Here is a 25,396-nt window from a genome sequence, read left to right as displayed (position 1 = left end):
GACACCGTGTGGTGAAATAATGACGTATGTTTACGAGCCACTGTTTTCTGAGATTGGCTTTGTTGGATTAAAACTTCACATTTGGCTGAGTTTGTAAAAAACTGTTCACAGTAATGTCAATGTTGTTAAGGTCTACATTGCCGGATCGTCTATAAGCTAATAGGCGACCGGGCATACTTTTTAAGGTTACGATTCTCTTCCACCACTACGCGACCCTTTGGCAATCGCTTAAAATGGCCGTCTGTCCCACGAACCCCCTACATTCCCTTACCCACGCCCCGACCAAACTCCTAACATTACTCCTGTCCACGCGAGGAAGGTCTCTGGTCGTCAAGCCATAGTAGCAAGCCCGGGGCGTGCTCCAGATTCTATCGCCGCTAGCTCCCGTTTTGATGAAGTTTTCAATAAATTGCCTACTCTCAGTTTTTTTGTCTCTTTCTTCTGTTTCTTGTTTTGCCATTTTTAAGCAACCTGCTTAAGATCCACCAGCGAGAAATATCTTGTAATGTTACCCCCAGTATTAAGATTTTTTTCAGGAGTGTTGCATTAAATTACTTTTTTTGCTCTACTTCTTCAATTACAACAGTTTAAAACAGAACGTTTGCATTTCTCTGAGCAACAACGGCAGCGTTTCGTTTTGGTTTAATACTCGTTTCGAACTATTCAGGTGATTCAATGAGTCACTGAATCTGCTTTAAGCAAATAGCTGCAACCTGCCGGCCATTTGCTTTAAGGTTAGAAATTACTATTTTCTAGACGTAAATGATGAATCACCACTACCTTGCTCACATTGTGAAATACTGTTGTATGAGGTAAACTTATGACATTTGTGTGGTATTTACATTAAAATACATCAAAATCAATAAGGAAAAGGCTATTTTATACCCTGGATTTGAAAACGCACTGCAAAAAAGCATGCAAATATCTAAACGTTATTAAATCAAGATGCACTTTCTTGACAGGAAAAGTGACCTAAGATATTAAGTCTCATTTTAAGGAGAAAAATATAAGAATTAAGTAAATTGATGGGAAAAACAAGAAAAAAAGCTGCCAATGGGGTGAGAAAAATAAACTTGAAGTAAGTACTTGAGAAAAAGGTCAAACTAAATTTAAGTTTATTTTTCTTACCCCATTGGCAATTTTTTTTCTTGTTTTTTCCATCCTAAGAATACTATCTTAGGTAACTTTTCTTGACAAGAAATCATATAATGATAAAAGAGGTTTTTGATATTTTGACAAGACCAGACAAAAACACTTTGTAAGAATGATATTTTTTGAAGTGCGGCTCGACAAATTCTCTGTTGTAATGGGCGTGCTACATTGAAGACTTTGAAGTAAATGCCCACTGCTATGATTGGATAGCAGTTTGAGTAGTCAACTTAGTTGGAGCCTCCTGTGAATTTTAATCAGTCTCATAACGTTAGGTTACACATTAGCCCTATTCGCAAAGGATTATTATTATCTGGGTACCTCGTGTGATTAAGGGGCTGTGTCCACAGAGGCGCATTGACGCTGCACCAGGACCAGTGCTCATCGCGAAAAAAACGCTTTTTTTAAAAGTGCGGCTTTCCTTTAAAAACAATTTCTTAAACATGCTGGCCGCAGGCGTAATCGGTGTCGTCTCGGTGGACACAGCCCCAGAAATTACCTCCCCACATCTATATTTCATGTGGAGCATTCGCACAGATAAGGGTAGCCTGTGGTTTTACTCAAATTTACTGACTTATTTCCCGGATGTGATGGCAAGGCTTTGCGTATAGTTTGTTTAGCCTATAGTTGTATGGTGTTTAATGATAAATGACTGTACCTGTCAGCATTTGAGACCCATGATCGCGAACCGTACAGAAGATCACTACGTTCACAGGTCTCAAATGTTACGAGAGTTTCCATGACAAATAAACAAACAGGAGACTCCCGGCCAAAATAACAGTGTTGGCAGGTAATTTATGGATATGACCCAGCGCCCGAAATAATATCAAAACACTTCGATTATTTGCAAGCGATGGATAAAACCTTGAAAAATTATATGTGAGCCCACCGAATGACAGAGATACGATTTACATGGGACTAATATTATCACAGGACCTCGGTGTTCGTCAAAATATGGTAGGTAATTAAGGGGGAAATTTCACTTTACAAATAACCAACATGGCCGATTCGCAAGGGATTAAGATCACAGACAACCTCTGCAATTATTACAAATGACTAGAGGTCCGCCGGTAATACTAATCATGGGCGAATTAGGGCATACAAGCGATCTCTTACAAAGCAGTAGTGATGCAAATTACAGAAATGTTTTACTCACATAAATCTCTGCGCCATTCCTATCGGATCGAATATTGACTGCAAAGCACTGCTTTTTAAAATTAGTCACTCCACAAATCCAGCATTGGCATGTGCCTTGTTCACAAAGCAATCTGCGGTGAAATGATGGAAACAAACAAAAAAACATATATTTTTAGAATCCTTATATTAACTAGAATTGAAAAATTAAACCAAAAGACAATTTAACTTCCTAACTCCTTAACATAAACATGGTAAAAGGTGCACAATGAAAATGTCATCTAACCCCCTACTCCCTCTTATAAAGAGATTAACAACTTTTGTGATAACAAAGGACAAAACAAACAATAGCTCTAGTATAAAAACTTCAAAAGAAAACATAAACTGAAAAAATCCAGACCAAAAGCTCAAATATCTCTTTCAAAGTCACAGTTAACAAAATCTACAAGTAATCGAGCACAATACTTCAAATGTACTCTTAGAACAGGAACTACCAAAGATCGAATTAACAGAACAAAGCATTGACTCTAATAACCAACAATTTAACAAACAATCAAAATTACATTAAACATGCTCATAAGTTTGGTAACAAACAAACACAAAAAATTGTGCTGAATAGCTTGCTGGTGCACCTGGTCCTTGGCTGGCATGCTGTGTCTTGACGAGTGTTGGCAGGCCCCTTTTCACCTCCTGCCAGGAGAGAAAGGACCAATGGTTATTGGCATCGAATCATCGGGGAACACGCAGACATGCCCATCTGTAAGACAGCAGTAAAAACACACGCACAAACTCAAAAACATAAACCAAACACAAGCGGGTGGTACAAATTTCTGAAAAATATAGACCCAGCAAATGACCTAATACGTAAGGTCATAATCGCATTTATTGAATGTAAAACGTCTTTGTTACGGATGTAATGCCAGTTCTCTGATGGAGGGAACGAGTTTTGACTGGTTTTGAAACAGGCCAATGAAATTGGTGAATGAAATTTGCATGCCGGACTCCACCCCCGGATATCCGGGTATAAAAGGGAGACCGCATGCTGCATTCATACAACTTTTGTTCTGAGGAGCCTGAGAGTCTCTCACGACTACTGCAGCGGTCAGCACGTGTCACATCTCGTTCCCTCCATCAGGGAACTGAGTTTACATCGGTAACCAAGACGTTCTCTTTCTGTTGGTCTCTCGACGTTGTGCCTATTAAAACTCGCCACAACGCTGTACCGTATTACAATCTCAGCGAAGCGACGGTGACAGACCTGGGCGTGTCAGACATGAGCGCTTTCGTGAAATTTGTAATCTTCCAGTGGATAGGGGGGCAGAGGGTCCCAGAGCTTTTTTAGAAAGGTGGGAAGCCTCTACCTTCGGTCTTCACGGGCAGCGGCCTTAGTTTCTCTAACAGCGAGAAGCCCCAAGGGGGGGGCAAAGCCACTGGGTAAGTGCAATCCTCTAATGGGGAACACACTACAGAGTTGTAGTGGAGATACACGCATGGTCTCAGCATCGGGGAGTCCACTTTATTTTTCACTATTTTCACTTTATTTTATACAAGTATATTAATTGTATATAATAAAATAATTGCCTCTTCTTGACATTATACAACACAGGTCATGAACTAAGACAAGCACTAGCTGTCATATAGTTGATTTTCAGAAGCAGTTTTAAACGGTAAACCTTTTTCCTCTTCTTTTTTTTTTAGGAGAATCACTGTAGGAGAATCAAGATATTGGGCGACTGCTATTACTGCGTTTCAGGACTAACACAACCCAAAACTGACCATGCTCACTGCTGTGTGGAGATGGGTCTGGACATGATCGAGACAATTACGTGAGTCTGTCCTTCATAAAGGGTGTTGTTTTTGACAGACACTAACTGAAGATGACCTAGTTGTACTTAAACCCCCACAGTAACTAGCTGTAAAGTGTTTAGCTCTAGGGTACAATTTTTTTTTTCTCGATATATCTAGTGTTTATTCAATAGAGTCAAACCCCCACAGTTTGAGTTTGAATCACTACATCACAACCAGTGTCAGATATTGACTTTGTTGTGAGCGAGTTATCTTTTTACCCTTTAAACACAATGCTTGCAGCAAACAGGATTCAAACCCACAACCTCAAAGCCTCAGGGTATGGGGTTTAACGGGCCGTGCCACTCAGCTATATGCTCAAGCGCTCTCTGGAGCTACAGCAGCATAGAGCTTGTGCAGCACTGCGAAATACAGCAAATAAGGTTATGAGAAAAAATAGGTGTGAATGAAATAAAATTGTAGAGTTTAAGTACAAACGTAAATCTTCACAGGATTCGACCCACAACCTCAAATTCTCTACGCCTGTGGTTTATGAAGTTTTGCCACTCAGTTGGGGCAAACAATTACCCCCAAACTAAAAAAAATGTTCAGCCATTTCTGTGTGGCTTAGTCCAAAGATCATATGACCGTAGCTTGAAAAAAAAATGTTTTACCTTGGAACAATGAGATAAGAATGGCTGAGAGTAGAGAAACTGTTCTGCACTCTTTGATGCGACAAATACATCAGTTGTTGTTGGAAGTGTTCCTGGTTTCGATTGATCTAACTAATGCAGCCTAAACCCTCAGAGGATTTATATTATGGAAGTGTAGTGTATGCAAGATTAAAAAGATGCTCCTTTACTCTAGATTTAAACTGACAGTGTATCTGTGTCATGATTCCACTATCATGTCATGTTTATTTTGTGTTATTTGAGTGGAGTCATGGCATAACCTATGGTTTTATGTGAGATTGAATGTTTCTTTCTCGTGTCTCATCATTGTTCCCTGCATCACGTTCCTCGTCAGCCTCTCCTTAGTGCTAATCCCCAGCACCTGTTGCTCGTTATGATCCTGTGTTTGTTCCCCCTATAAAACACCCTTGTGTTCTTTGTCTTGTGCTCGTGCATTGTACCTGTATGCTGTGTGTAATACCTGGTCCTCGGCTGAGTTGTTCTAAGTGGTCTTAGCAAGTGTCAGTTCAGTGTCTTAGCAAGTGTCAGTTCAGTGTCTTAGCAAGTGTCAGTTCAGTGTCTTAGCAAGTGTCAGTTCAGTGTCTTAGCAAGTGTCAGTTCAGTGTCTTAGCAAGTGTCAGTTCAGTGTCTTAGCAAGTGTCAGTTCAGTGTCTTAGCAAGTGTCAGTTCAGTGTCTTAGCAAGTGTCAGTTCAGTGTCTTAGCAAGTGTCAGTTCAGTGTCTTAGCAAGTGTCAGTTCAGTGTCTTAGCAAGTGTCAGTTCAGTGTCTTAGCAAGTGTCAGTTCAGTGTCTTAGCAAGTGTCAGTTCAGTGTCTTAGCAAGTGTCAGTTCAGTGTCTTAGCAAGTGTCAGTTCAGTGTCTTAGCAAGTGTCAGTTCAGTGTCTTAGCAAGTGTCAGTTCAGTGTCTTAGCAAGTGTCAGTTCAGTGTCTTAGCAAGTGTCAGTTCAGTGTCTTAGCAAGTGTCAGTTCAGTGTCTTAGCAAGTGTCAGTTCAGTGTCTTAGCAAGTGTCAGTTCAGTGTCTTAGCAAGTGTCAGTTCAGTGTCTTAGCAAGTGTCAGTTCAGTGTCTTAGCAAGTGTCAGTTCAGTGTCTTAGCAAGTGTCAGTTCAGTGTCTTAGCAAGTGTTTGTTTTTGTATCTGGTTTTAGTCAGTCTGTGTCCTTGAATTTGCTTATATTTTACCCCTGTTTTGTTTTGCCTTTTTGTCCTGTTCTGCTAAATAAATACCTTTTGTTAACCCCTTCATCTGCCTTGTCTGTGCCTGCAGTTGGGTTCTCCTGCCATGTCCTTGTCTTCTAAGAAGATCCGTGACAGTCTGCCTTCGGACCGTTCAGGGAATACTATTACAAAGTTTAGGCACTAGATAGGAAAATGATCTACCACCTGCGCTTGATTTTGAAATTCTAGGTATAACCAACTGACAGGATGCCTGAGAGCGTAATGCACATGAAGGACTGTATTACATAGAAGTTCGGTAAAATACTGCTGAGCTAAACAATGTAGGGCTTTATAGGTAATAACCAAGATCTTAAAGTTAACGCCATGCTTTATAGGTTACCAGTGCAAGGTTGACCGAACCGGGCTAATATGCTTTTTTGAACGTGATCATACTTTTTTGAAGTGTAAGAACTCGAGCTGCTGCATTTTGGACCAGTTGGAGTTTTTGTAATAAGCCTGCATGGCAACCACCTAACAGTGCATTACAGTGATCTAGTCTTGACGTTTTTTTGTGTGTCTCTCTAAATGCAAAAAAGCTTCTGCTCCCCTCCCCGAATGCAAGATAGGAGGTAGAGAGCTTACACATGTGCATTGGATGACATCAAGTCAAGCAAAATGGAGGAAAGTGCAATTACATCTGTCAAGCCCTTTCCAACCATAACCATACAATAAATGCAATAAAAATCACCTTTTGACCTTGAGCATAAATACAATTTAAATGGAAAAGACAAAAACATAGAACAACATATGCTGACCATTTTCTGTATGAAATGGTGGTCATTGATAATTAATCATGTGCATGCATACTACTAATAGACATAAGCGCGGAAATAGGCAAAAACATGCATTTAGAGTACTTGTATATGACAGACAGGTATGTAAAGATCAGCAAACAGGTGTTATTTCATTGTGATTAGCAATTTCTGCGTTACCTCGTTGTCTTACAAATGCGCACTCTGTTTCTATCCACTATAAATTTTGTCACACTTAGTACATGCGATAAAACACTGAACTTACAGAGAAAGACACTAGTAGAAATTTTTTTCATTGTAATGAATAAGCTTTACAGAAATATTGTCGGTCACAAGTCTTCTGAACGGATGGGCGTGATTCGTTTTACCACTAACATTACGATTCAACACCTGTATTTAGACCAATATAAAGTCTCAGGTTTAGCCTTGACCATGTAAAAAAACGCTAACATGCTAAACACATTATTTAAAAAGGTTTAAAAACGATGTGTAATACTTACTTCTTTCGGAAATGAAGATTGATCGCGAACAGCTGATATTGATCCACTCTTGAGAATAATGTTTTTGGCAAAACCCATGCTATACTGACCCGCGTTGACTCGGTGCGACCCCAGGAGCTCGAGATACATTCGATGGAAGGCGACTGATTGGTTCCAGACCAACGAGCTGAGGTCGCAGCGCCTGGAGCCGCTGGGCCACCGGGTCCCGGAGCTTCGATTTCGCTCTAGACGCGCAGCTGGCATCGTTCGGAAGTCTCGGAGGAGACCTTTCCAACAAGTCTTGGCTCATTTCTCTAATGGAGCGTTCCCACCAAACGCGACTTGCGGGAATATATTGTTCTATTCGCACGTAGTTTGATGCTTGAACATTTGGAGTTTACTTGCATCATTCGCGCGTGAAATTCACTTCACAATTTGCATAATGGGAGGGGCTTCTGCCAGGCGGCTCCAGTCTAGTGTATATATAGATATATGGCTCAAATTGAATAAATAGTATTTTTTTCAAATTTCAAGATTGTCCAACCTCCTCACTTTCTTTCTTCCTGTTTCGATGAAAGTAAGATGCATCTGCCGCTTTTCACTACATCATAAGCAAGTCCCTGTTTGGTTAATGCGGGGAAAACAGCCCTGAAATCTCAATTTGCACTGCGTCATTAGCGCAGGATGTCCTATCGCGTCTTTGCATTGACTTAACGTGTAAATCACTCGCGCTTGCCGTTTCAATCGCATTTGGTGGTAACACACAGTTAGTATTTCCGAACAAGAGATACGGTCCGGTAAATATTGGTTAGATCTGAAAACAGTATAATCTTCCCGAAATAATAATCGCCCGTCCGAGACTTTCGATTGTTAATTAAGTCTTGGTTACGTCTGTAACCTCAGTTCCCTGATGGAGGGAATGAGACCTTGTGTCAAGCTGACAGATGGGGTTCGCCCTTGAGAACCTATCAGCTCTGACTACTGTAGAAGAGGCCAATGAAATTTGGCGAATTAAATTTGCATTCCGGTCTCCGCCCCCGGATATCCGGTATAAAAGGAAGACGCTGTGCTGCATTCATTTACCTTTTGTTTTGAAGTGCCTTAGAGCCTCTCACTACTACAGCAGAGGACGATACGTGTTGTGGCATAAGGGACACAACGTATCGTTCCCTCCATCAGGGAACTGAGGTTACAGACGTAACCAAGACGTTCCCTTTCTGCCGGTCTCTCGACGTTGAGTCGAGCCGACAGATGGGGTTCCTATGGAAAGCGCCACAACGCTGTTTCACAATCTCTAGCGAAGCGACGGTAGCAGGCCTGGGCGTGTCAACACGACGCTTTCGCAAGACTGTAACCCTCCAGTGTGATGGTCGGGGATCCCAGCGCTTTCTTGGAGAAAGATAGGTACACCCTGACCGGTAACCTTTCACGGACGGAGGCCTTAGCTCCCTACTGGTGCGAGGCCATCCAGATCGGGTTTACACCGGGTGAGCGCGACTTCCTTAATTGGGGATGCGCTGCAGAGGCCACTTCCTACACGGGGTGAGGAATATAGTGGATATAGATATGGTCTCGCGCTTGGGGGAGATCGCATGGAACATGCAGACTGATTAGTTAACCGCAAGGTGGAGGTCCACCTGGGGGAGGTCATGGGTTACCAGGATTGGGAACCAACTCATAAGGATACATCAGCCGGAACAGCCCTCGGAGGGGGTGTTACAGACGTCCGGTAGCAATAGCACACTGACCCAGCCTGATGGAGGGTGGGAAGGTGCTTTCACAGGCATACGCCCCGCCGGATGCCAGTCCTACATGTTGCCACGTAGGAAGAGGGCTGACACCGGGTTTACGGAAAGGTCGTAAAACCTTGCGAAGGCGTTGGGCCTAGCTCACAGCTTTACAAATGTCTGCTAGAGAGGTGCCTCTGCTTCTGATCGGTACGCCGCCGTGGCGTCATCCACGATCCAGTCCGCCAGTCTCTGTTTGGAGACAGCTTTCCCCCACTGCTGTCCTCCAAAACAGACAAAGAGCTGGTCAGAGCTGAAGCTCTGCTTGTGGTCCAAGTAGAGGCGCAGTGTGCGTATTGGACACAACACGGATAGGGTTGGGTCTTCCTCCCCACTGGGGAGCGCCTCTAAGTTAACAACTTGGTCCCGGAAGGGAGTCGTAGGAATTTTGGGCACGTATCAGGGCATGGGTCTCAGGATACCGTGAGAGTTGCCAGGGCCGAATTCAAGGCAATCCGGGGACACGGAGCATGCTTGAAGGTCCCCTACCCTCTTGAGGGAAGCGAGCGCCATCAGGAGGGCCGTCTTACTCAAAGGTGAGGAAGATCGGAACCTCAGAGGGGCTCTAGGGGGGCCAAGAGAGGCCCGCCAGGACCACATTAGGGTCTCAAGAGGGTATGGAGTGGAGACGAGGCGGATTCCGCCTTCTCGCTGCCCTTAGGAACCTGGTGACCAGATAGTGCTGCACTAGAGATTTTCTATCAATTGAGTCGTGACGAGTGGCGATAGCGACTACATACACATTCAGTATGGTGGGGGAGATGTTAGTCTACAGTCTCTTAAGAAGGACAACACGATCCCGATCGAGCACCTCCGGGGGTCTTCTCATTGAGAGAGACACCAGAACAAGAAGAGGTGCCATCAATAGGTGTATAACCGCCTAGTAGATGGGGCCCTAGCCTGGGTGATGGTCTCCGCCACAGAGGGGGGATAGCCATCTCAGGATCTCTCGTCCCGTCTAGAGACCAGACATGGAGGTTCCAGAGGTCTGGTCTAGGATGCCAGAATGTGTCCTTCCCCTGAGAGAGCAGGTCCTCCATCAGGGGAATGGGCCAGGGGGGAGTCGTTGCCAAGAGCATCAGCTCTGAGAACCAAGTGCGGTTGGGCCAAGCCGCACAACCAATAACACTTGGTGCTCCACTTACCTGAACATGCACAGTGTCTGTGCAATGAGGCTCATTGGGGGGAAGGCATACTTCCGCTTGTCCCGCGGCCAGCTATGCGCACGAGGGTGACCTCGGACAGGGAGTACCAAGCGTGAAATGGGTGGTGTCACGGGGTGTCTCGAAGAGGTCTTTGAAGGCCTTCGGGTCGTCCTGGGGCCCCATCTTGTGGAGCAGTCTGGGAGTCGAAAGGGACGGTGGCCGCTGGTGCTCCCTCGGTTCGCCCCACTTGAGCAATCCAAGTCCGGAACAGCTCGCGGTCATCCGATTGGCCTGGAAGAGTCTCTGGAACCTCTTCTCCTGGTTTCCCTGCAGACCCAGCAAGGCTTGATGTTGCTCCTGATGGAGACCTGCGAGTGTGGATCACTTCCGCAAATGGCGACACTGGCGGGCTCTGCATAGTGGCGCCGTTATATACCTTTGAAACAACCTGAGGGCGAAACAGTATTTTCATTTTTAAGTGAACCATCCCTTTAACTGGATAAGGAGGCTGACACAGAACTTAGATGTCGTCATGTTTTTACTCCTTTCTTCTGTAGAGCAGTTTTTCTATTAAAGTCTACTGTCGAAATATGGCCAATTCCATGCAAGGGGACCCGCAGTAAATTTAGATAAAATTAGTTCCTTCTAAGGTAATAAAAACATAACGCCTCATTATGTAAGGTCTTTATACACCTCTGAAGACACAGTTATGTATATTATATTGCATTTATGCATTTCTAAACTGATAATTATTGAAAAAGTGCATTTTAGCAGATGTTTGATAATATATAAAAAATGTACGAGAATCCAAAGTAATATGAGGGAGGATTTAAAGGGGTCAAATGACACGGCTAAAATTAATATTATCATTTGTTTTAGATGAAATGTAATGTGTTTACACGTTTTAAGGTTAAAAAACACTGTATTTTCCACACACCGTGCATGTTTGTGTCTCCTCTTTGCCCCGCCTCTCTGAAACGCTGTGATTTTTTACAAAGCTCATCGCTCTGAAAAGCGAGGTGTCCTATGATTGGCTAGTTAACCAGTGCGTAGTGATTGGTCGAAAACTGCTAGAATATGAGGGAAATGTAATGCCTCTTACCATATTCGGAACATCATGTTCTCAAGCAATTGCACAGATTGCTGTAGTGACAGGTGATAAAATGTCATCAGTACTTCTTTTTATCAATTCGAGCCCGAATCTGATACGGAAAATGAAGATGATCAAGCTGATACATGAACTTTGCCAGCGCGACTTGAGCAGGATGTAAATGATTGGTAAGGTTTTATTAAAAATGTTTTAAACTGTTTTACATTTTATATAAGATGTTATAAAGACTATAAACAAACAACCATAAACATCATACAGGGTTTGTGTGAGATAGAAACAAGCTCGCATTTCCGCAGGGAAGGGTAACATAATAAATATCGCGAGCACTTCGGTCCTTCTTGACTCAACAAAGACAATAAACCCCATTATAAACACAACATTTGTTGCATCCAGTTGAAAAATTATTGCTGATTATTAGGTTACTAAGGTACTTATGTTGTCTTCTTTCACGTTGTGCGTGTGTCTGCATTTGCAGATCACAAACACATGTAAATAAAATGATGTAAGGTTGTAAATTGTTTTTTAGTTATCCCATCTTTTAGAAGGGCAAATAAAGAGGCTTTCTTTTCACAATGAAACACACAGCGTCTCCACGACATGGCTGCGGCGGTGGCGACACAATGATATTACAAGTACACCCACCTGACTAGTGTTTGGATTTGAGCAGTCTTAAATCAAATCATGTTACGAAGTGACGTACAACCCCAAATCAGTAAAAGTTGGGACAGTATGGAAAACGCAAATAAAAAAAGAATAAAACATTTCTAATTTTACCCTGACTTGTTTTTCATCGCAGACAATATGAACACAAAATATTTCATGTTTTGTCTGGTCTACTTCATGTCATTTGTAAATATACATCCTTTCCTGTCATTCAGACCTGCAACACATTCCAAAAAAAGTTGGGACAGGAGCAATTTAGGGCTAGGAATGAGGTAAATTGGTTAAATAATGATGTGATTTGAAACAGTTTATGTCAACATTTGATTGTAATTATGATTTGTTACAAAAGCAGCATCCAAGAAAGGTCTAGTCCTTTAGGAGCAAAGATGGACAGAGGATCGCCAGTTTGCCAACAAATAAGTGTGAAAATTATTAAAATGTTTAAAAACAATGTTCCTCAAAGAAAGATAGGAAGAGATTTGGATATTTCATTCAAGGAATCTGGAGGAATTTCAGGACATGATATAAAGGACAAGGGCGCAAGCCTAAGCTGAACAACTTTGATCTCCGATCCCTCAGGCTGCACTGCATCAAGAATCGTCATTCATCTATAAGCGATATCACCACATGGGCTCAGGAATACTTTGCCAAACCTTTATCAAGTACCACAATATGTAGTTACATCCACAAATGCCAGTTAAAACTGTACTGTGCCAAAAGGAAGCCCTATGTTAACAGTGTCCAGAAGCGCCGTCGACTTCTCTGGGCTCGAAGGCATCTGGGATGAACCATCAAACAGTGGAAACATGTACTGTGGTCAGATGAATCAGTATTTCAGGTTTTTTTTGGGAAGGAATAGATGCTGTGTGCTTTGACCAAAAAAGACAAGGATCATCCAGACTGTTACCAGCAACAAGTCCAAAAGCCAGGGTTTGTCATCGTATGGGGTTGTGTCAGTGCCCTTGGCAAAGGTAACTTACACTTCTGTGATGGCATCATTAATGCTGAAAAGTGCAAAGAGATTTTGGAGCACAATATGCTGCCTTCAAGAAGACATCTTTTCCAGGGACTTCCATGCATATTTCAACAAGACAATGCAAAACCACATTTTGCACACATTATAAAGTCCTGGCTGCGGAGGAAGAGGGTACGGGTACTTGACTTGCCTGCCTGCAGTCCCGACCTGTCTCCAATAGAGAATGTGTGTTGCATTTTAAAGTGCAAAATTGGACAACGAAGACCCCGAACTGTTGCCCACCTTAAGACTTGTTAGCAGGAAGAATGGGACAAAATTACTCCTGAAACACTTCATCACTGGGTGTCTTCAGTCCCTAAATGTCTTTTAAGTGTTGTGAAAAGGAATGACAACATTGCAAAGTGGTAAATGCTTTACCATCCCAACTTTTTTTGGAATGTGTTGCAAGTCTGAATGACCGGAAAGGATGTATATTTACAAATGACATGAAGTTGACCAGACAAAACATGAAATATTTTGTGTTCATATTGTCTGCAATGAAATACAAGTCAAAGTAAATTTAGAAATCACTACTTTCTTTTTTTATTTGCGTTTTCCATACTGTCCCAACTTTTTCTGATTTGGGGTTGTACATTCGCTGTGGTGTGGTTTTACGAGGCGTTTCAAGCAAGTCTGGGTTCGCATTCGCTTTTAGATAGAATGCATCTTTTGTTCCGACACTTTTATCGTAGCATCTTTACGTGTCTAATACATGCAAAAAACACGTATTTGCGCCATATGACCCCTTAAATCATGCCAAAAGAATTTAAGGCTTTGTATTGGGACACTGACATTGACATCTGCCTAGCAGGTCAGTAGCTGAGGCCACTGAGGTGGATCTGAACATGCGTGTGGGGCTGCACACAGGCCGTGTGCTCTGTGGGGTGTTGGGTCTGAGAAAGTGGCAGTATGACGTGTGGTCAAATGATGTGACGTTAGCCAATGTGATGGAAGCTGGTGGACTACCTGGGTGAGTATAACAGTGTAACCAAACCGATTCACTACAATGTTTCATTAGCTCTCATTCACTCATTTATTAACACTGTCATGCCACTGAACATGATCGTATATTCAAGCACTGTTTTATGCAATGTCTAAGCCCTAGGAAGTTGTGCATGTTTTTTCTGTTATCTTATTTGTTTAGGGTCTTATTTAGGTTGGGTCTCTTTAAATAGGAAAGTGCATATCACACGCTCTACACTAGACAGTTTGAATGGAGATTATGAGGTGGAACCAGGAAATGGCCACGAGAGGCACTCTTTTCTTCTCAAACATGACATTGAAACATTCTTCATAGTACCAAGTCACCGCAGAAAGGTAAGTGTGATTATTTATCACCACAACACAAACAATTATGGTGAAATTTACAATAAAGAATTCAACTTTTAAGAGACAGTACCAGGCTCTTTGTGTTGGGCAATTTTACAGAAGGCAAAATAAATCTACAGTATTGTTTCAACTATAAAATAAATATAAATATATTTAAATTGCCATACAGCATATGTTAAACTACAAAAAGTAAATTTAACCTACAAGCCTTTTCCCCAGCCCAATTCCTAAACCGCTATATCAGGGCTTGTCAAGTCCTGTCATGGAGGGCAAGTCATCTACATAGTTTCGTTCCAACCCAAATTCAACACACCTGATCATCATTTTCAAGTAGTCCTGAATACATTGATTAGCTTGGTCAGGTGTATTAATTTGATTAGGGTTGGATATAAACTCTGCAGTAGGAAAAATGTTTTAGGAAAAAAGACAGTTTTTTAAGTGGTTTCTTTGTGTTCAACAGAACAAAGCAAATTACACAGATTTGGAACAACTTGATGGGTGCATAATTCGTGCATTTGGATTTTGTTGTCCAGACTTGGTTTCATCTGTATTCTGTATATCTATATGTTATTTGAAATTTTGTCCTTTTATTGCTCTGTTTTTCTTGTATTTCACTTCAAAGTGACATCAATAGACATAAACTAAATAGTTCACCCAAAAATGAAATTTTATTAATAATTTACTCACCCTCGTCCCATCATATATGACTTCCTTTCTTCATCCGAACACATTCCGGGTAATTTTTTTAAATGTGAACCGTTCTGTAAAAAAGGCAGAACCCCATAAAGCCGGGCTAAGACTATAGGATTCTCTGCCATATTTTCCCCAATCTTTATCCTGTAGCAGCAGACATTTCATTCCACAAATGTGGAACACAGATCCACAGAAGGTACGTCAGAGATTATTTTCCCTTTTTGGGATGGCCCTACAGGACGTTGTTTGTTTGCAGAGTATAGGGATCTGGTGGGTACATAAATCTGTATTAGCGGGTGATGGGGGTGCCAAACCAGTGGTGATCTTGTAGGCCAAGAGCAGAGCTTTGAATTTGATGCGAGCGACTATAGTCAGTTAATGTAACTTAATGAAGAGAGGAGTGACGTGTTTTCTTCGATTCATTGAAGACCACTCTTGTCACTACATTCTGTATCATCTGTAGAGGTTTGATTGTGCAAGCTGGGAGTCCAGCCAGTAGCGCATAGCAATAGTCCAGTCTGGACAGGACAAGAGCCTGGAATAAGACTTCCTTAGCATGCTCAGACAGGAAAGGTCTAATTTTTATAATGTTGTAGAAGACGAATCTACAGGACCAGGTGGTGCTGGCAACATGATCGGTGAAGTTTAGCTAATCATCGATCACCAATCCCAGGTTTCAGGCTGTTCTGGAAGGTGTTATGGTTGATGAGCCCAGTTAAAATCTGGACCGGATCCATGGTTAAATGACTCTCCACAGGCTCTTGGGCAGATGTGAAGCCGAGCAGAGCGAATGTGGAAAAAGGATAAACTCCCTGTCTCACTTCAAATACTTAAAGAATCCCTATCACAATATCAGAAAGCTGTTAAGCCAGCAAAATCTAGATATTTCACTGAAATTATAAACAAGAACAGTCATAAACCTAAAACTCTTTTTAAAATTATTAATTCTACTCTTGACCCCTCCTCTGGCTCGTTGTTAGAAATTCCTCGTAAAGTTGTGAGGATCCTTCTATCATTTTTTGTGTGTTAGATTAATGATCTCAGAACAGGCATAAATCATCTACAGCCTGATCCCTGTACGACTTCATGTCCACAGATGTGAGAGAACAGCAGGACATCTTAGGTACCCCGTACCTAAGTCATTTTACCCCGGTCTCCGACGGTCATTTTATTGAACAAGTGACTCAGCTCCAGCCTTCTGGCTCAGCTATTGTTGTAATTCCCCCTGAGCTTTTAAAACAAGTTTGGGATGTGGTAGCTCCCTATCTTCTGTCTATAATAAATTGCAGTTTAGAAACTGGTATTATTCCAGATCCGTTAATTCATACAACTGTGTGGCCATTACTCAAAAAAACAAGTCTGGATCCCACTATTTTAGCAATCTTTAGACCTTTTTCAAATATGTCTTTTATAACAAAAATTATGGAGAAAACTGTTCTTGAACAATTGCAAACTTATTAAGCTGATAATAAAATCGTTGAAGTTTTTCAATCAGGGTTCAGGAAACAATATTCCACTGAGACTGCTCTGTTGAAGGTTTTAAATGATTTGCTTGTAATATGTGACTAATCTGCGCTGGTGCTGTTAGATCTTACTGACGCCTTCGATACGGTCGATAATGCTATTTTTGTTGAGGTGTGAACTGGTTTAAATCGTACCTTGCTAACAGAACATTTTCAATCAATATAGGTGACTATTCCAAAGGTGCTGTCTTAACATGTGGGGTTCCCCAAGGATCGATTTTGGCTCCCATTTTATTCTCTTTATACACTCACCTAAAGGATTATTAGGAACACCTGTTCAATTTCTCATTCATGCAATTATGGTGGTGGTGTAATGGAGTGGGGGATGTTTTCTTGGCACACTTTAGGCCCCTTAGTGCCAATTGGGCATGGTTTAAATGCCACGGCCTACCTGAGCATTGTTTCTGACCATGTCCATCCCTTTATGACCACCATGTACCCATCCTCTGATGGCTACTTCCAGCAGGATATTGCACCATGTCACAAAGCTTGAATCATTTCAAATTGGTTTCTTGAACATGACAATGAGTTCACTGTACTAAAATGGCCCCCACAGTCACCAGATCTCAACCCAATAGAGCATCTTTGGGATGTGGTGGAACGGGAGCTTCGTGCATCCCACAAATCTCCATCAACTGCAAGATCCTATCCTATCAATACGGGCCAACATTTCTAAAGAATGCTTTCAGCACCTTGTTGAATCAATGCCACGTAGAATTAAGGCAGTCCTGAAGGCGAAAGGGGGTCAAACACAGTATTAGTATGGTGTTCCTAATAATCCTTTAGGTGAGTGTATATGATCCCATTGGGTTGTGCTTTTAGAAAATATGGACTGTCTTTTCACTCTTATGCGAATGTATCTGCCTATTAAGCGAAACTCTGAAGGTGACAATGCCCTCCTTGCCTGTCTGACTGATGTGAGGGCATGGCTATCGCTAAACCTTCTAAATTTCAATGAAAGTAAGACCAAAATCACTGTATTCGGACCCTCAGATTCTGTGGCTGCCCCCAACTTAAATCTTGTTGGGCTGTCCACTTGTGTTAAGCCCCATGTAAAACATCTGGGTGTTACCTTTGATGAACACTTGAAGTTTGATAGGATAAATGTAGTGGTAAAATCATCCTTTTTCCACCTGAAACTCCTGTCAATGGTTAAGACTTTTCTCTTGTTTAAAAATCTTGAGAAAGTCATTCATGCTTTCATTACGTACTTGACTATTGTAACTCACTATTTTTTGGGATTAGTCAATTGTCCATGTCCCGACTACAACTGGTCCAAAATGTGACAGCTAGATTTTTAACTGGGACTCAGAAACATGCTCATAATTATCTATTAATTGTTTTCTGTGTACTCTTTATATTTTCTGTATTTTTCTTCTTATGCTCTTTTTTGTCTCTTTTGATATTAAAGCACATTGGTCAACCTCTGGTTGAAATTAACATTGCTAGATAAATAAATTGCTATTGCCATTGAATGGAGAGGTTGTGATGAATGTTAGGGTCAGCCGAGATTACAAGCAGGAAGTTCCGTTTTTGCAAGGTTCAGCTGTAGTTGATGGTCCTTCATTCAGAGTGATATGCTGAGAGCATACAGGAACAGTCGGATCGTCAGGCTGAATTGACAAGTGGAGTTGTGTATCATCCGCATAGGAGTGATAGGAAAAGCCATGTTTCAGAATTAAAGAACCTAGGGATTTCATGTATACCGAAAAGAGCAGAGGTCAAAGCATTGATCCCTTGGGCACCCATGTATTGAGATGTTGGGAATCAGATACCTGATTCCAGACAACCTCTCCAGGATACTCTAAATGATCAAACTGAGAGGTAAGACTTGAACCATTGTCGCACCATTCCAGGGACACTCAAAGCCTTTAGGGTCGACCGGGGGATGTGGTGCTTAACAGTGTCAAAAGCGTCAGATCTATCCGGTAGGATGAGGACAGATGATTTAGAGGCGCTCTTGCCAGTTTCAGGGCTTCAATGACTGAGAGTAGTGGAACGATAATATTAATATTACCTTTTAATGTGTAAGGCGCCAGGAGTTTTGAATATTTTAGTTTTGAGTATCCAAGATGTTTTTGTTAGTTTGTCCTGTTGTATGTTTTTCCCATACAATCAGCTTCACAAGAGATGAACTGCATCCGGCAGTGCACACCATCTGACCTTTTACCGTTTTTTGATTATTCTGATGTTTTACTCAACATCGTAGTCAGAGGCGCAGCGACGCTACTAAAACGCTCCAGGATGTGCGAGCATGGGAAGTGTGCCGGCGCGCTTATCAGGCTCAGAAAGCGCAGCTGTAAAACTACACTGCCTAGCATACATCTGCCGAATCTGCGGTCGCTGCCAAACAAAACAGACAAGCTTCTACTCTACGGAAAAAATACAGATTTTTCAAACTCTGCTGTTCTGTGTTTCGTGGAAAAGCATGCTACATCTGCCCGGCTACTAGCTTTTCAGAGCGGACTAAGACGCAGTATCAGCAGGGAAATCACACAGTGGTGGGGTTTGTTCCTATATCAATGAAAAGTGGTGTACAGATACAAAAGTGATCAAGAAGATGCACTGTCTCGACCTAGAAGCACTCTTCATTAACTATAAGCCCTTTTTACTCGCCACAAGAGTTTTCCTCGTTCATTCTTGTGTGTGTTTATATTCCACCGAAAGCACACGTGAGCGTGGCGTTACAACAGCTCGCCGATCACATCACGCACACTGAGCAACAACATCTAGACTCTGTTATTATCATTCTTGGCAACTTTAATCAGGCAAAACTTACACTCGAGCTGCCAAAATACAGACAACACATCACATGCCCTACCAGAGACAAAAATATTTTGGACCATTGCTACACCATAATAAAGAGTGCATATCGCTCAGTCCCTAGAGCAGCTTTAGAACTAAACACCTATCACCTTCAGTCACCCCACCTCCTGCACTTCAGATCAGTCAAGAGGATGTGTGCCGAGTCTTTAGGAAATAAAAGACAAGAAAAGCACCAGGCCCAGATGGTATCTCCCCATCCTGTCTTAAAAGCAGAGCTATTCAACTGGCCTTCATCTTCTCACAGATCTTCAATAGATCACTGGAGGTGTACACAGTTCCTTCTTGTTTCAAGGGCTCCTCCATAATCCCCATCCCAAAGAAACCCAAAATAACAGCTGAATGAGCACATCACTGAAGCCTTACTGGACCCCCTGCAGCTAGCCTACAGAGCAAACAGGTCTGTTAAGGATGCAGTTAACATGGGGCTGCATTTAGTCCTGAAACATCTGGATAGACCAGGTACTTATCTGAGGATCCTGTTTGTGGACTTCAGCTCCGCTTTCAACACCATTATCCCATCACTGCTCCAGACAAATTATCCCAGTTATCTGTTCCTGGCTCTATCAGTCAGTGAATCACCAGCTTTCTAATAGACAGGCAACAGTTAGTGAGAGTGGGGAAACTCACATCCAGCACCCGCACAATCAGCACTGTTGACCCCCAGGGGTGCATTCTCTCCCCACTGCTCTTCTCCCTGTACACAAATGACAGCAGTGCCCAGGACTCTTCTGTCAGACTTCTGAAGCTCCAAGACGACACCACACGCATTGGCCTCATCCAGGATGGTGATGAGTCTACGTACAGACAGGAGGTTGAGCAGCTGGCTGTCAGGTGCAGTCATAACAACTTAGAGCTGACGATGCGGCCCCCTGCACTCACCATCATGAACAGCATTGTGATGGCAGTGGAGTCATTCAGGTTCCTGGGCACCACCATCTCTCAAGACCTGAATTGGGACAATCACATTGCTAAAAAAGCCCAGCAGAGGTTGTACTTCTTGCACCGGCTGAAGAAGTTCAACCTACCACAAACTCTATTAAAACAGTTTTACTCAGCAGTCATAGCGACTGTTCTCTGCACATCAATCACTGTCTGGTTTGGCACAAAAGCTGACCCCAGAAGACTACAGAGAACGGTTCGGACTGCTGAGAAGATCATTGGTGCTCCGCTGCCCATCCTCCAAGAACTGTATACATCCAGAGTGAGGAAAAAGGCTCAGAAAATCACCCTGGACCTCTCACATCCAAGCCATCATCTTCACAATGCATCCTTCTGGTCGTCACTACAGAGCACTGAGCACCAAAACAACCAGACACAAAAAACATCTTCTTCCCTCAGCCATCTGCCTCTTGACTATTAAATGTTTTTTACCCACTCTGCAATTAATAATTCTGTGCAATAATAATTACGTGCAATGTTAATTATATCCTCCGGATAATACACTTTCTATTTTTATACAACTTTTCACTAAATTTAATTCTGTTGTACATAGCACATGCCTTGTACTACAATAGTCTGTTCTTATTTTTTACTTTTATATATTTACATACACACATACTCTCAATATCTTTATCTTATGTTTATTGTATTGTGTTTTAAAAAAATTATACACATAGGCCCTTATTTAAATAATCTGTGTTCTGTATTCTATTGAGTTTTTGTCTCTGTGTTATGTTGTTGTTGATTAAATCTCTGCATGATTCAGTGTTAAATCTCTGCATGATTAAGATTTTAAATAAAATAATCTGTGAAGATTCTCTTTACGTTTATGCCGCAAACAGATTTTGTTATCAGTCATGATTTTATAACTCCTTGTGCCGGTTGTACCAGCTGGACGTACACACAATTGTAGAGCTTGTCTGAAACATAAAATAAGCCTTAAATCCAGTGTAGAATTTATACCTGTTGCACCACCAAGGCTAACGTACCCCTGAGACTAAGGCCCATCCCAATTCTATTTTATACCCCTTCGCCTACCCCTCGTCCATTCCCCTTGCCCCTTGAAACACAATGGCAAGGGTAAGGGCTAAAACATTCTCCTAAGAAATAGGACACCACTACAAAACTTACATAGGCCTATGTCATTATAAGAGCTGTGGCATTCCTGTGCTGTAGCAGTGGCAAACCTGCCGCAGACGTGGCTGTTAACCACAGAAAAGTAGCAGTCCACCAAGGCGGAGCCGGTAACGGAGCAGCAGAGCACCAACGAGGAGTTGTCAGAGTGGGCAGGACTGGATGTTAGGGCGTAGAAGCCAGGCCTTGGCAACAGGGCAGAGCAGGCGTGGCTTGGCAACAGGGCGGAGCACGCTGGGCTGGACAGAGCAGGCAGGGCTGGGTGCCTTGGCTGTGCTGAATGCCAGGGTAATGCAGGCAAAAGAAACACCAAAAAACAGGCAGAGGTCATAAATCCAGATAAACAGTCCAAACAGGCAAACAATACAAAAATGTACCCAACAAACAGTAATCCAATAAAACAGACAATGATAATAGCATGGAACAACGACTAGGCAATGGCATGAATGAGCAGTACACAGATAAACTGACAATACTTCGCAATCTGAACATGGAACAGGTATGACTAATTATACTACAAACTGAGTCGGAAGGGGTGCCAACTACCTGATGACATAGATGAATGGGCACAAAGCCCCTAGAGTTAAAACACATGCAGAACAATAGTACGAGTGAGTCAGTGAGTGAGTATGTGATGTGATGTGAGACAAGGTATGGTGTTCCATACTAGGAATTTGTGCTCTGCATTTAACCCATCCAAGTGCATACACATAGCAGTAAGTAACACACACACACCGTGAACACACACCCGGAGCAGTGAGCAGCAGTTGGGGGGAATGGTGCCTTGCTAAAGGGTCTCACCTCAGCCGTGGTATTGAAGGTGGAGGAGAGCGCTGATCATTCACTCCCCCCACCTACAATCCCTGCTGGTACCGATGCTCGAACCGGGAATGTTTGGGTTATAAGTGCGAGTCTCTAACCATTAGGCCATGACTTAACAAAGCAGCACTGATACCAAAGCTTGGAGAGAACCTAAGTTTCAATTTCTAAAACTGGAGTTTAAAATTAATGATAATAGTTCCGCAAAGTTGATATGAGTACTCTGCCAAACTTTCTAGATTTACTTTTCATACTGTTAATATTAGTGTTGCTTCTGCTTTATAAATTAAAACACTGTATCGGTTTTTGGGCACATAAAAATGCAAATAACTGGTCTATGTATCGGTTATAAAATATAAATATAGCTCTATTACTAATTTAAATTTAAAATTTGGTTCTTCCCAGGTTGTGATATTAGTTCTGCTTTGTTATTTTTGTCAGTTTTAACACTAGTCCACATAAGAGGGGTGAAACAGAACAGACAACATGCTTGGTCATTAAAGAGGGTGTTGCAAGGTCTTTTTACCCCTCAGTCATTTTCCTGTTTAAAAATCATTCAATACTTTCACACTAGTCTAGTTTGTGGTATGTCTTTAACCCTACCCTAATATAATTACTTATTGTTTGCTGTTTTTTATGTGTTTTCAGATTTTTCCTGGCCTTATCCTCTCAGACATCAAACCTGCTAAAAAGATGAAGTTTAAGACAGTGTGTTATTTACTGGTGCAGCTGATGCACTGCAGAAAGATGTTCAAAGCTGAGATTCCCTTCTCCAGTGTGATCACCTGTGAGGATGGAGATAAGGTACAGTACATCAATATTCTTCACTTTAAATACACTTAACATAAACACACCAACCAAACACATCTTGTAGAAACCCAGAGGAGGGTTCACAAAGACAATAATGCTGAGTTATGCCACTTCTGGACAGAAATAAACTTTTTATTGATTTTCTTGATTATCTGAATTAAATTGACTTACCTGAGTGTGAGGAGGTTGGTGATGACAAAGATGATCTAACTAAATAGGTACAGTAAGTAATTTTAAGTACAAACACAGAAACTATGCAGAAAAATGCCTCCAGATCAATCTCTAAAATCCTTTCTACGGTATCGACTTCCTGATAAGAGAGCTCAGCTGTTAATCATAATTTTAGTTGTCAATAAGACTATGTTTGTATTATATGTCATTGAAGTAACAATTAAAAGTTGGGGGGAATCATATTGTGAATGATTTTTCTCTAATACACACTGGCCACAATTATGAGCACTCCTTCATTTGATTCCTTTGCTACCTCCATTTCAAAGAAAAATGTCAGATGATGTTGAAGAATACATGAGAAGTGATCTTAGATTAGCTTCCTCCATACAGAATTTCTCCAAATCCGTCAAACGTTAGTGCTCCCTCTTGTTCAGTTCTTCCCACTCATTTTCTATAGGGTTCAGATCAGAGATCTGTAATAACTATGTCAGGACCTTGAATTTTTGCTCACTAAGTCATTTTGGTTGATTTTGACGTTTGTTTTTGAACCTGTGTGCTGATGGAAGATCCAACCACAAACCATTATAAGATTTCTAGCAGAGCAAGTCAGGTTTTAATTTTTTTATCTGTTGGTATTTGATATATTACATGATGCCATGTATCTTAACAAGATGTCCAGAACCTCTGGTATAAAAGTAGATCCCCAACAAAAAAGATCTGGCAGTATATTTAACTCTGGACATGGGGGCAATGTTTTTATCATTGTATGCAAAAAACACCTTTTTGTGTTCTTGCTACAAAAAAACTATTTCTCATTTCATATGGCCATAGAACCCAGTCCTGGTTGAAGTTCCAGTATGGCAAATTAATATGGTGAAGTTTTCTTTTGCATGAGAGCAGAATGTGTGTTTCCTAAACATTTTTCTTCCTTCAGAAAACTTTTGCATGCCCCAGAGATTATTGTGCGCCCCGTTCTGCAAACATATTATCCCTACAGCAAGACAGACATCTCTCATGAATAAGAGGCAGAATAATAATAATAATACATTTTATTTATAAAGCACTTTACATTTTAAGGAAAATCGCAAAGTGCTACAAAAGTGTCGTAATAAAATAAAACAGTTAATTAGACAATTTAAGAAGTCAATTTAAAACAAATACCAACTAAGATTACCACAATTTAAGCACTAAAAGAAACATAAAATCAGTCATTTGTGAAGCCCTCAAATGTTCAAGAAGGGACATTGAAGGACTTTTTAAAAAGGTACGTTTTTAAACTCTTTTTAAGACCATCAGTCGTTTGTCGTAGAAGAACCCATTTGACAGGAAGACACTACAGGCACGAACACTACTATAAAATCCAGGACATGGGTTAAATCATGGACTGTATAAAAACACGTTCAGATACATACAGATACAAGGTAGTACATACAATGACCGAGCACAGCACAATGAAACATGAGGGGTATTTAAAGCGGTGACAGACAAAGGATAATTAACAGGGACCAGGTGACAGGGATTAAACACTGAGGGAAAGTTAATGAGGAAACGAGATGGCGGGAACAAAGACGCAGACCGGAGAGAGAGTATAGAAGGCCGCTAGTTAAACTATCTCTCCCTCCACACAACACCTAAGGCTATGTCATGACTCCACTGCAAGAACAAGAATAAACATGATATGATGGCGGAATCATGACAGACATCAAACAGGGTAAATCTTAAGAAATTTGTTTTTATGAACAAAAAACGTACAATGCAAAATAACAGTAAGATCGATGGCAATTTCTTAATGGCTGGTTAGGGACCCCGTAAGAGCTTTGACACAATTTGAACACTGATAATAGCATGATGTTTAAAGTAAGTAATGATTAGTTACTTATTACTTACTTAATAGTTGTTAATAACAACCAAATGCTTTACGTTTCCTGCAGAACTATCAAATTAATAAGACTCATTTAATAAACTATCCATCCAACTACTCACTAACATTTGCAAAAATAATTTTACCAGTAAACATCCTATTAAAGAGAGCTGTTTGGTGTTTTAATTAATTTTAACAAATTATTTGGGTAATTTCGTATAAGTCTCCATACTCTGATATTTTTATTTATATTGATTCAAAACAAATCATTCCATTGTACTTTTCAACAAAAATGTTAAAACATAATTATCATGGTTTTTACTTCATAATACCTTTCCGCCTAATAATTACTTAGAACTAATAT

At 41.4% G+C, this 25,396-nt stretch overlaps 1 protein-coding gene across 2 annotated transcripts in view; it reads left to right on the top strand.

Annotated features, from left to right (window-relative positions):
- Positions 1-25,396, top strand: part of adcy1b (adenylate cyclase 1b) — a 101,807-nt gene that overhangs the window by 28,858 nt on the left and 47,553 nt on the right. For both annotated transcript variants that reach the window (XM_056740923.1, XM_056740914.1), the window contains exons 5-8: positions 3,982-4,109; positions 13,739-13,897; positions 14,103-14,244; positions 22,839-22,994. In XM_056740923.1, coding sequence (XP_056596901.1) covers positions 3,982-4,109; positions 13,739-13,897; positions 14,103-14,244; positions 22,839-22,994 — 585 coding nt within the window. The remainder of the gene's footprint in view (positions 1-3,981; positions 4,110-13,738; positions 13,898-14,102; positions 14,245-22,838; positions 22,995-25,396) is intronic.

Source organism: Triplophysa dalaica, chromosome 3 (genome assembly GCF_015846415.1).
Source record: "Triplophysa dalaica isolate WHDGS20190420 chromosome 3, ASM1584641v1, whole genome shotgun sequence".
Classification (NCBI taxonomy): Eukaryota; Metazoa; Chordata; class Actinopteri; order Cypriniformes; family Nemacheilidae; genus Triplophysa; species Triplophysa dalaica.
The sequence above is the reverse complement of the archived record's forward strand: the minus strand, read 5'-3'. Positions and strand labels throughout refer to the sequence as shown.